Source organism: Molothrus ater, chromosome 1, assembly GCF_012460135.2.
Source record: "Molothrus ater isolate BHLD 08-10-18 breed brown headed cowbird chromosome 1, BPBGC_Mater_1.1, whole genome shotgun sequence".
Lineage (NCBI taxonomy): Eukaryota > Metazoa > Chordata > Aves > Passeriformes > Icteridae > Molothrus > Molothrus ater.
In genome coordinates this window covers 30,784,848-30,796,923 of record NC_050478.2, presented here as the reverse complement: position 1 = coordinate 30,796,923, position 12,076 = coordinate 30,784,848, and the positions used below count along the sequence as shown (strand labels likewise).

At 38.2% G+C, this 12,076-nt stretch overlaps 1 protein-coding gene across 12 annotated transcripts in view; it reads right to left on the bottom strand.

The window, feature by feature from the left end:
- HDAC9 (histone deacetylase 9) overlaps window positions 1–12,076 on the bottom strand; it is a 456,338-nt gene that overhangs the window by 221,652 nt on the left and 222,610 nt on the right. For 6 of the 12 annotated variants that reach the window (XM_036399060.2, XM_036399107.2, XM_036399099.2 and 3 more), the window contains 3 exons: window positions 4,758–4,999; window positions 3,671–3,821; window positions 1,462–1,588 (listed from right to left, as the gene is read on the bottom strand). In XM_036399060.2, coding sequence (XP_036254953.1) covers window positions 1,462–1,588; window positions 3,671–3,821; window positions 4,758–4,999 — 520 coding nt within the window. The remainder of the gene's footprint in view (window positions 1–1,461; window positions 1,589–3,670; window positions 3,822–4,757; window positions 5,000–12,076) is intronic. The other 6 variants (XM_036399031.2, XM_036399076.2, XM_036399041.2 and 3 more) reach the window with 3 other exon arrangements.

Here is a 12,076-nt window from a genome sequence, read left to right as displayed (position 1 = left end):
GGGCTTGCATAAAATAACCAGAAATACTGACCTATTATCTCTTGGGTACCCCCCTCCCCCCAAATTATTTAGTGGACAAGGTAAATGAAACCTTGACTTTACATTCAAATTTGTAAATTTTGTGATCACACCACTCTGCAGCATATAGCACTCATGTCAGCAGAGAAGCTTCAAGTCAAAGAGTGTTTTCTGACAACTGCTGTATGAAAGAAATATTGTGGGCAGAGATTTCTGAACCACATAGAAATTGCATCATGTGGCTCAGAAACAGGGGTTGGGTTTTTTGTTTTTTATCTCGAGAGGGAGAGAAGAAAAGGAGAAAAACTTTCAAACTTTGTGTTTATCTAAACATTATTTTACTTGGCCTTTTACAGACTCTGCTTGTCTTTCCAACGCAGTGTGGTTAATCAATAATATCTCTCTATCATGAGAGGAAGTACTACTTTCTGTAGCGTAGCAGAAGACATCCTCTGCAGAGCTCCTCATACTCAGTCATCTGAGGCTCAGATTATTAGTCCAGAAATCTTACATGTTCAAGAGACTTTTACAAATTATTTGGAAGGAAAAAATTAATTAATTAATTACTAATCCACCAAACACAATGTAACTGTATATTAAGTCATTTTACCCAAACGCTCTGGTTAGCTCAGAATGCAAACTCCAAGGGCCAACCTTCAGCAATCCTTTTCAAAAAGAATAAGTAAAAGATAGAAATCTAGTGTACCATATGCACTTCTGCTTGTCCTATTGAAGATAAATGCAGACATGGCATTTAAGTCTTTCAGAAATACAGACAGTTAATTTTGTTGGATTCATTTATGTGGGGAATAAAACCTGCAAAACTGTAAACTCTTAACATGTCAATAGACCATTTGAAGGACTCAACAAAATCACTTGCTTCCATGGTCTAAGGAGATTCTTGTCAAGGCCAAGTTATCATAAGAATATGCAGTTTGGATACTAAAATCCATGAGTCAGAAAAGTTAAATGACCACAGTCTTTCTCAAAATCCTTGTGAATTGCTAACACCATTCAAGAAACTTCACTGGAAGCAAAGCAGCATCTCTTCAAGAGGAAATGTTTTGTGATTGATTCAAAATCCAAGTAAGACAAACACAAAGTTGTTCTAACTGCAAGAAAATAAGATACTTGGAAAAATGACAGGCATGGTTGTAAAATTTGTGATAGCAACAGCTATAGAAGCTACAGATGAAGCAGCTGAAATAAAAACAATTATACAGATTTTTGAGAGAGTCTTGTTGTGTATAGTTCTCATCACTGAACACCAAATACTCCTCAGTTCAACCAGAAATATAACACTTCTGGCTTTTTGCTAATCTTTGGGTTGAACTGCTGCCTTGCTCTGGAGGCAGACTCTCAACACCCCTGCTGGAAAAGCATTCTGCCAAGTTTTAGCTGATACCTCAACGAGACAAGGAAGCAGCTTAATACTGAACATACGTGTACCAGAGCTTGGGGTGACGGCTCATGGAATGATTCTTCCCATTTGCTGGAGAGTCTTTTGTAGCTGATTTACTTAACAGGAACTCTTGAAGTTTCTGCTTCACTTCTGTACTGGCCACTGCCCCTAAAAAACAGAGTTAAATGCATCTTATCTTTACTTTAAAAAAATTACCTTTTTAAAGAAAACAAACCCCAAAACAGAGTCTGTGCCTTATTGCTGGAAGTTTTGTAAACTATAAACTAACTATTGGTAGAAAAAGTCAAAATTAGATAACATTTGGATTAAATGCTTGTCTGTGGAAGACTGAAGCTGGCCATGACTCAAAAATCCAGTGAAGTCATAAAGAATATTTCAACAGTAGATGAGGCCATTTATCCAGGGCCAGATGTATCTAAAGAATTTAAATTATTTCCTGATAGTTTCCAACAATCTGAATACAAAACCAACAATAGAACTAAAAAGACAGTAACAAAAGGTCAGTTTGAGTTTTTAGTAATGAATGTTTTTTCTTTTAATAAAGTACTAGTAGTAACACAGCAAAATTGTCCTCTGAACACTGTCTTGGTTATAAACAGAACACTGCAGAAAGAGCCAGCAGTGTTTCTTTTAATTGGAGCCTCTTAAGAGCCTCTACATGCAAAGTCTGGAAAACAGGAGACACTGCATTTTGGCCTCTCTTGGTGGCCAGCTCAACAGAGAACAAAAAGCAGAGCATGTCATTGTAAGGTTAAACTGCCAAGCTTGCAGTATAGGACATGTTTCTTTACTCATAGCCAAAATAGTGTTCATTGAGGGAAAAAAAATATGAAAACAAAAAATATTTTGGTTTTCAATGATCAGTGGCAAAAAAGGGATGACACCTCATTTCTTTCAAAGGTGCAGCACTAAGGCATATTTGATCTCTAAGTATTTGGTTATCCAGCCCTGACACACCACAGCTGAGATGCTGAGCATGTCCCATGTGACCCATTGCCCACAAAATACCTCTACTACTGCTCTGCTTCATACTCCAACTCTCCTGCCCACACCTCCCTTCCCTCCTCTACTCATTAAAAAGATCATCACCACCAACAAACTCTGGGGCTGGGGATGGGCCTGGAGGGGTCACAAGCTTCTTGGCTGGCTGTTACATCCTGAGCAGCCACCCAGCAAGCTCAAATTGAGACGGGAACCATTGAGGTCACATCTCTGCTCTTCCTCTGGCAGGAGCACTAATAAAGCCTAACTTCACATGGAGGCTGATTTTTTTTTTTTATACTACTTAGAGAAACCTTTTGTTCCTGCAGTTTCCACACCCTCAGATTTCTAGGTCAATAAGATGGAAACTTTTTTATGGGCTCATTGTTCTCTTAAGTACTAGGAGCACCATGGACACCCTAATTTCTAAAGCCTACGACATGGTACACCTACAGCTGTTGAAGTGATATCTTTTTCCACCCAAGGAAAAAAAGCACTTTTCTGCTTCAGTCTTTGTCAGTTAATTCTTGTGCTCATTTAGTAGGGCAAGTAACAGTATCTGTTTGTGGCAGCTTCATTTTGAATATCTTCATACTGTACTTCAACCTGATTTTCCAACTGACCTCACTAAAGAGAATTATTTGTATCTGTCTCCCTCTAGTGAGCACCAAATCCTAACAAACCTTTATAGTTATTTTCTTTATAGCTATAAAAGCTAGAAAAAACTCTTGGTTATGCCTCAAGAAATGTCATCAAGAACAAACACAAGACAGTTTGAAAAAGTCCTAGCAAAATATTTAAAAGATTCATCCTAAGATATTCTTAAATATTTCATTTTATTTTCAGTCTTGAAACAAATCTCAGCAACTAATTTAAATTTTTGCTGTTTTGTAGTACTTTCTGTATTGAGAAATAAGTTCTTCAGAAAGTTCTCATGTGAAGCTTTATGCTTTCAAATTTTCTCATTTTTTTATACAAAGAGCTTGACTCTTGAGATGCATATCTGCAAGTCTGTCAAGCTGTGCCTTCCTGCAGTCTTCCAAGTCCGCACACAAACCAGAAATGTGTTTCTGTGGGTGAAGTGGGTGGCCCTGCCCTTCTCAAAGCACAGTCTTGACTTCTCGACCTGAGTATTTCACACAGGAATAGGCTTCCTTCAGGTTCCTGTTCATAGTTCATTTTGGCTGGGAGAATGCAAAGGGGAATAGATTAATTTCTTATTAGGATTCATGGTACATTGGCTCTTACTTTCTCGTCCTCTTTCTTTGCCTCGGAGGGGAGGAAGCTGTTGCTCCCTGCGATGCCTCTCCAGTTCCTGCTCTTGTCTCTGCTGCTCCAGTTTCTGCTCTTTTTCAAGGAGTTCTTGCTGTTGTTTAATGGCTAGTAGTTCCTGTTGTAACTTGCACAGAACAAAAAGACATGAGAAAGTGCAGCTTGCAATGTTTTCTAGGTCAGTCCAGGTTAAAACAATCCCCTTGAGTAACTGAGGATCAGTGCTTGCTTTTATGCTTATACTTCTTTTCATCTTTTAACTGACTTTTGAGCGGCATAGTGCATTACTGGCTGTCACCAAATTGAACTCTGGTGTCAGGTAGCAGCCTGCTGCTCTGGCTTCACTTCTTTCTCTTTTGGCAAAGATGCCTGGAAACTTCACACTGTTCTTTGCCTGTGCATCACCTAACTCTGGTTGCTGTGCTCTGCTGCATTTGTCAGCTCTGTCAAGTGGAAGCTTAGCACAGCAGCACAATGGCAAGTAGATAAGAGGGGGGAAAAATGAAATGAAAGGCAAGATCATAAATTCCCGGTCAAAATCCATTACAGCAATCCTGCCATAGTGCATGCAATCCCATAAATCATTTTCTTTTTGTATTATATGAGGAAGCTCAGAGAAGAGTGAAAACACAACACTATCGGGGTCTGCCTCCATTTTACAAATGCAAATATTATGCACTTCGCTATCAATTTGATTTGTGGTCACAAACTCAGTAGCCCAAAAAAGCAGTGCTTTAATATACTGAAAACAGTATATACCAAAAACCCAGCCACATTGAAGTTCAGCTGAAAATCCAGGTTGTAAAATAGGTAGTTCTATCTTTGGTGGATGTGGTGGCTTCATGAGCTCAGTGATTCTCACAGTATTGCCTTGGTCTGCTGTGAGCAAGTCACTGCCAGCAGTTTTGCTTTAAAAGGCTTTTGTCACCCCAATATAGAGAAAAGAGCACTCAAACACCATCTCTCAGTCACAGCAAACCTTTCAGGCATGTTCCCTTTCTGTGTCTGCTTAAGCATATTGACTTGGCAGATAAAGTAAGGGACAAATGAAAAATGTTGCTACCTTAATGTGCTCCTGGAGCTGGGCCTGATGCTGGCGGGTCAGGTTTTCATGCTGCTTCTGGAACTCTGCAATGAGCAGCTGTTTCTGAATCTGCTGCTGCTGCTGGATCAGGAGCAGCTCCTGCTGTAGCTGCTTTTCGCGCATAATCGGGTCCACCATGGGAACCATCATCCTGAGATCCGTCCGCAAGTCTAACGGAGAGATCGGCTCCAGCCCCACGGGAACCTCTGACTTCACATCCACTGGGGGAAGAGAACAACAAAACATAGACATGTTAAATTTAAATACTCCCAGATTAATATTCTGCTAAACAGGTTAACACACAACCCAGGTTCTAAAACCACGGAGCAATATTTAGTGAAAATCTCCTAGGCACTATTGATGTCACACAATAAACACTTAGGGCACTTGCTCAGCATAAGATGAAGGCCTTGCAGTTCCCACTGCACTGCAAGAGATTTTGCAAAGCTAGTAGGTAGATTTTTCTGAGGATACTGTTACACATGAAAAGCTACTCAGTGCTACCTGGCTACTGCATATAAATATACCTGGCAAACACAGAGGAATAACGTATAACATGGGGAAATAATTTGACATGCAAAATGAGAAGTTTTAATACAGCTTTTGGGAAAGTGAACACAATGCATAGCACACTATATATGGCTTGTAAGAAAATTAATTAATTACTTGAGTTTGTTTTAAATGTTAGATCTTAAAAATTCTTAATCCAGCATTAAAGTACTTAATGGAGGATCCTGTATTTTCGATCTCCTAATTTAAATCAAAGGGACTAAAAGGAGCAGAACAGTGATTTGATCACTTTCACTACAATACATTTAAAGCTCTGATTTTCTCATCAAGTGAAGAGAGTGAGTATAACTATCTATTTCAAAAGAACAAAAGACTAACAAGCAACATATCTACAAGAGGAAAATAAATAGCAGCTGAAGGTCTCTGCTAAAGCCCAGCAGCTCTGATTCCATCCACAAGAGGGCAGTGAAACACAAACACATTCACTCTAGTCCATATTCCTCCACTATCTCCACTGGAAAATAAGATTATTAACTGAAAACAAACATGCTGTCGGAAATGATTCGAGAACAAGATTTTAAGCATATTTTGTCCTCTTTCTCTGCTGCAGCTGTATTTGTTTCCAGGAGAAAATCAAAACGAAACAGAAATATTCTGGTAAGCAGAGACAGCAAAATTGAAGCAGTAAAAGTTGAAACTGCTGCAAATGGAGAGGGGACTGAATTCTAACTGTATGATCATTAGTAAAATGATCTATTAGTAAAAGATTTTATAAAATAAGGGAAAAGGCATCAAATCTTTTCTACTGATCACACTTTTTTTTTATTCTCAAAATTCTGAAAACATACCCTTTTCTGGGCCTTTTTTTTTAAATCCTAGTAACTGTGATTGTAAACCTCACAGCATAATTTGGCTTCTTAACCCACTATCCCAACAGAACGATTGAGTCTAAGTGCTTGCTTTTGTTCTGAGACTAATCACTAAATTATAAAAAATCACCTTTAACTTACAAAAACTACTCTTGATTATAAATAATTGCCACCGACCAAGAGAAATGGACAGGCAAACCCCCAGCCTTTCATCCCATTTATTCAGCAGCAATCCACATTCCATTTGTCTAGACTAAATATAGCCGCGTTTATACAAGAAATCAATAGTGCTTGCAGAGAGCAGAGCAAAGACATGAATATTTCATCAAACCCAGAGAGAAATGGCAATCAGCAAACTGACAGCAAACCGTGTAGGCTGACTGGCCTGCCAGATAAGTCTCCTGTACTTGGACAATGGCTCATTGCCTGCATGTCACAATCTTATCATCAGCACTCTTCTATTTTTAACATTAATTGCATTGTAGGTGACAAAGGTTTATCATGTTTAAAGGGGAGAGATGGATTTTCTTACATCTTCTGTGACAGGATAATAAGCCCTACTAGGAGCAGTAACTGGAGCTCAGCAAACCCTGCAGGGTCTGGTTCACAATAGTGTTTGCAAACTGAGCCCCACAGGGTTTGGTTCACAATAGTGTTTGCAAACTGAACCCTGCAGCTTATTTTGCAGATACTAGCTGAAAATCAACCTCTACAGATCTGCACGGTGATTCAGGCTGATTATACTTCCCATCTTGGACCAGCATCGCATTTCTTCATTTTCAGAGAACATAGCATGAGGGGAGGCCTTCAGATTTTTTAACAATGGAAATTTCCTTTCACTGTTAGTAAAATCTGCAACTGAAACCAGGCTTGGTTTGGTAAGCTACACATTTTCTAGAATTATCACACACTCAAATAATAAATCTAGCACTGGAATGTCTACTTCATCAAGTTGACCTTAACCTCATTCCTTAATGTGGAAGAAAACAAATATTAGGGTAGTTCTAGACTTGAATCCATAGAAATCAATACATAATATTTAATATAATTTCAGTGCCAATGTTCACCAACAAATAAAGACAAACATTTATTTCCTGGCATAAATATTGCTAACAATAGGGTTACCACCAATACTTCTAACAACTGCTGACATAACAAATACTAAATTTTAGGGGTAATTACTGTCTTAAAACTGAAGTAATAGTCAACCTCATCAATGAAATTATTCTAAACAAGTACCTGTAAGATCACCAATCAAACTGAATGGTTTGCTACTGTCTGTTTCACAGTCCTAATGCCATAGGCCCTTTACATTCTTACTTGTTACTAGCTGACAAGAAAGACACAAAGCAGTTCCATGGAGCTACGTCAGTGTGAAAAATGTGTAATGGAGCAGAGAATCAGAATCAGTGTCTTTAAAAGCTTTGACTTTTAGCTGAAGCACATTCCCTCCACCACTACACCATTGCAATTTGAAGACTCTGGAGAGCAAAGGTGATGCAGAATGCTTACTCTCATTGGGGCTTTTTACGTTTTTAACCCCCTCTACACGAATGCATATATATATATATATATATATTCTGCAGGTAAAAAATTAATGTCCTAATCAGTGCCCTCAACTTCAAATCACAAGGAGCAGTGGGATGCAGGATCTAAGCAACAAGATTCATAAAAATATTAGACAAAGAAGGAAAGGCATTGATAATGAAAGCAAATATTAATCAGAGTTTGGTAAAGGCTAACTTCACTTATTCTTCAGGATTTTCATATCACCAATGGTGGTGTAAAGCTGTAGCAGGCATGGTTCAGACCCTGTCTTCAACTCTCTCCACTGCAGTCCACAGCAGATCCTTCCCAACAGCTCTGCCAACTACATAGCAAGCCTGGGATTCCTCTCTAAGGTTAAATAAAGACAAACTCTCTGAGCTCAAGTCAGCTGCGGTGAATACAACAGTAGGCTGCAGAATATTAACTAAAAACGTTACTGAAAGCTCAGTGATTCCAGGAAATATGCCAAAATTTGAGTAGAAAAATATTTAATTTTCAGTTACAACACATTGCAAAAGGCATATGTATTTATTTTTCCTATAAATACTCAATTGCCTTTATCTTGAAACATAACAACAAAAATAGTCTCAGAAGAGTGTCCATATCAATTATACTCTATAGATGGCACTTCCCACGGGGCTTTTGAAATTCTGTGGAAAGAAAATAAGACACTTGAAAAATGGCATGCTTGTTGAGTGATTTAGATGCTTGAAGCATGTGTAAAAAGAGGTAAAGGAGCTTGGTTTAACCCTCAGGCTTTGCATTTTGAAACCATTCCTTACAATGGGAACACTGAACAACTGTTAAGTCTTCCACTAAGAGATGGCATTTCAATCTCTGTTTCTGGTGACTGGTTTCAATCCCTGGTGTATTAGAAACACAAATCTTCAAATCACAAATGCTAAAGGAAAACATCAGAAAATAAAGCAGCCTGCTTTCTTACCACCATCTCCCAAGACAGGCAATCTTCCCTTTTTTGTTGGCAGTTACCTTTCTTGGAAAACATTTCTGCCACCTTTAAATCCAGCAACTGAAACAAGGAATGCTGTCATCAGCTGAACAGTCATCATTCCTGATTTGAGATGCAATCAAGAAGAATTCCAGTCAACTTGCTTATAGACCATTTGTCTAGTACATTTATGATTCTTACATAAGAGGAACTGTGTGGACTGCTGGGACTGCAGGGATCCAAATTAACCTTTTTCCAAAGGAATGTCTCAGTTACACTGTTGGGCTGGGACAGTAAAAAAGGCTGGAGATAGGAACAGGGCATAAAGCTGAGCCTCCTTCTCCTGCCTTGGTTGTTCAAGGCAGTTTTATACAGAAGAAGCAGTTAAGGTTTATAAAGTAAACAAGGAGGACTACAGAAGTTGGAACGCTAAAATAAAATTACATCTGACAAAAGACAGATGACAGGTTTCTCCAACCAGAGGTAATTAGGTAAAAAAAACACACTCCTGATCCTGAAAACACACAAAACCCAAGTAAAATCTAGAACCAGTATGAAAAGAAATACACACCTTACCCCAGACAGAATCTTGGTGAAGTACTACAAAGAGAAGAGAGTTTATACCAGTGCTACTCTTTTGAACTATGCTCTACAAAAAAGAGCCCAAAGTTATTATTAACTTGTACAGTTCTTTTCATAGTTTTCATATGCTTTTCATAAAATGAAAAACAGAAAAATTTTGCACATTTTATTGTAAAGGAAACTGGCTCCATTTGGCCTCTTCATACAAAGAAAGTAAAAACACTTTTTGCAGAATTAGCCATCAGTCAGTCATGACATAATCAGAGCACTAAGGAATTTATAGAAAAGAGCCCTAAATCCTGAGAAGAGTGGAAGATTCAGCCCCTCACTAAAAAAGATAATACTTTACATTTACTCTACAATTTAAACCTAGTATTTCTTTAACCAGATTTATGTGCCAACTCATTCAGGACTTGAAAAGCACTGATACCTGAAAAGCTATAACAGTGTCTTGAAACAGATTGAAAAAAAATCTTTGAAAAGACTGAAAAGATGAAATACTGTAGGAGGCTGAAAGTTGCAGGAATAAGGAACAGAGGGTAAGAGGGAAATTTTGGCAGCCATGTGAACCACAAAGGAACTGGCAGGAGATGGGACAGAGAAGGACTAGCCAGGCAATAAGACACGAGCAGAGGATGAAACACAGGAAAAGGAGTTAAATTTCTGCTCTGAGGAGCTGCATTAGAGAGAAACTGCTCACTCTGTAATCTAAGAGCAGCCCTGGCACAGTGATAAGGTGGCAGTGAGGCCACAGTGTAAATAAGGAGCTAACATAGGAGCGATGTGTCCGTGGTGAGGATGCTGGGAAATAAAGCGAGCAAAGTGGTTTTGAATAGCCATGACTAAAGAGGACTGAGACTAGCATGAAAGCTGCCACTGAACTGCAATTGTTCAGTGTTCAAGAGTGCAGAAAATGTCCTAATCTGGAGCCTGTTCCCTGGAGGAGAGGTGGCTGGCACCTTCCTGGGGGAAGCGGTGCCACAGCAAGACCTGCATGGCAGACGGCAGGAGCAAGAAGCTGAATGTTAAGAATAACCAGTGACATCAGAAGTACAAGTCAGATGATCAATAAACTGTGAAAGGTTAGGTCACCTCCCATGAGATGCTTTTATCATTTCAGCTCTGGTAGCTAAAGTCTTCTACCTCAATTCTCAGCTGGCATAATCTGTCATTCCTCTGTTAACTTCAATATAGGCAAAGTTTCTTTATGCCACCCGAGAAGCTAGATGCAGAGCCTCTCTCAAGAGAAAGGGGATGAAAGAAGACAGCCTTCAGAGCATCTCATTTTAGCATGAGGACAAAAGCATCCAGATTTAGGATCACACTTATAGAACTTTTTTGCAATATATAAAATCAGCAGTTTCTTTCTCCACTCACTCAATTATGCTGGAGAATGCATCAAACTGAAAAAAAAGGATCGCCTAGATTTCACTGAATGTTATTAAATATTTTTGATTCATTATATGTCCTCAATCTTACTGGATTTTGGTTGTCATAGGCAAGGAAAGCAGAAAAACTGCAAATGAAAAGGAAAAATTTCTTCCAAAGGTAGTCCAATAACTTTTTTGGCAGTTAAGTACTCAACTGCATTTTGCAGTTTTAAAATTTCCTCACTTGGAAAAGAAAAAATGCAAGAAATTAAGACACATTTCAGAACAGAAAAAGTATTTTCCAGAGTTATTTTCTTGATTATCTCTCAAGAGTCAGTAATTATTTTAAAAAGTACTATCATTGAATCAGAAGTATAAGTGAACTGCCAAACTTGATGAGGCACTCAATTCAGTTTATAGTATTAAGGAGAAGTGTAATAAATTAAACTTGAAAAGTATTCCCCTTTGTTCAGAAAAAAGGAATCTTATCATGATTATACCTTTTTCCTATTTCTTTTAAGTGTTTGCATACATGTCATAATGAGAAGTAAAATAAATGCTAACAGCGATCTGGGCTTTGATTTACCATACTCTTATTTCCCCAGGGCCTAGAAAGGAAGCTCAAACAACCACAAACTTCTAAAATATCAGTGAGAGGCCTTGAAATACCAACACTGAAGTTACAGTTAGCTGGCTTTTGTAAAAAATCAAAGGCTTTATTATATTGATTTACTAAAATCAGATTCCTTCTCTCCAAATAGGCTTTTGAATCAAACACTTGTAACAAGCACAAACATAAATGCCATCTAATTTGTTATCTCTAGAAAGTTTTTAAATGTGAGTGTTTGCTGTTTCTTCTATACTGAATACATGAGTGAAAGTTCCACTTATGAGCCAGAGTTCATGCAAATATCAGGCCAACCACTTCTGTCACAGGAATAAAGGCAATGTGCCCAGTAAATCACATCAGAACATGAAACACTTTTAAACTCAAACCTGGGATGATCTGTTATCAAGAAATCCAAGCTGAGCTATATTTGGGGTTCTGAGTTACTTTATTTATATTTCACCTAGAAGAACCCTTACATACATGTTCCTCTACACCCAGCAGCACACAGGCATATCTTCACTTTCCAGAATAAGCCTTTTTGATATAAGGAACATGAATACCCTAAATTCTAGATATTACTGCTGCAGGCAAGATAAAAACAAGGTAAAGATAAATGCACATATAGTTAAAATGTAGAATTTCTATGTAAATTTATTCTCAGTTCCAAAATCTATGATACACTGATAATTCCATTAGATAATGATAATAAATCAGTGTTAGGTATGGCATCAGGTCAACCAATTAGGCACTAATGTGCCCTCTGCATGGTATCCATGCACAAAAAAAAAAAAAAAAAAGCAGGGAAGAATGTAAAACAGCATTCTTTTGGCTGTGGATCCTCTGTGCAAAAATCAGTACCA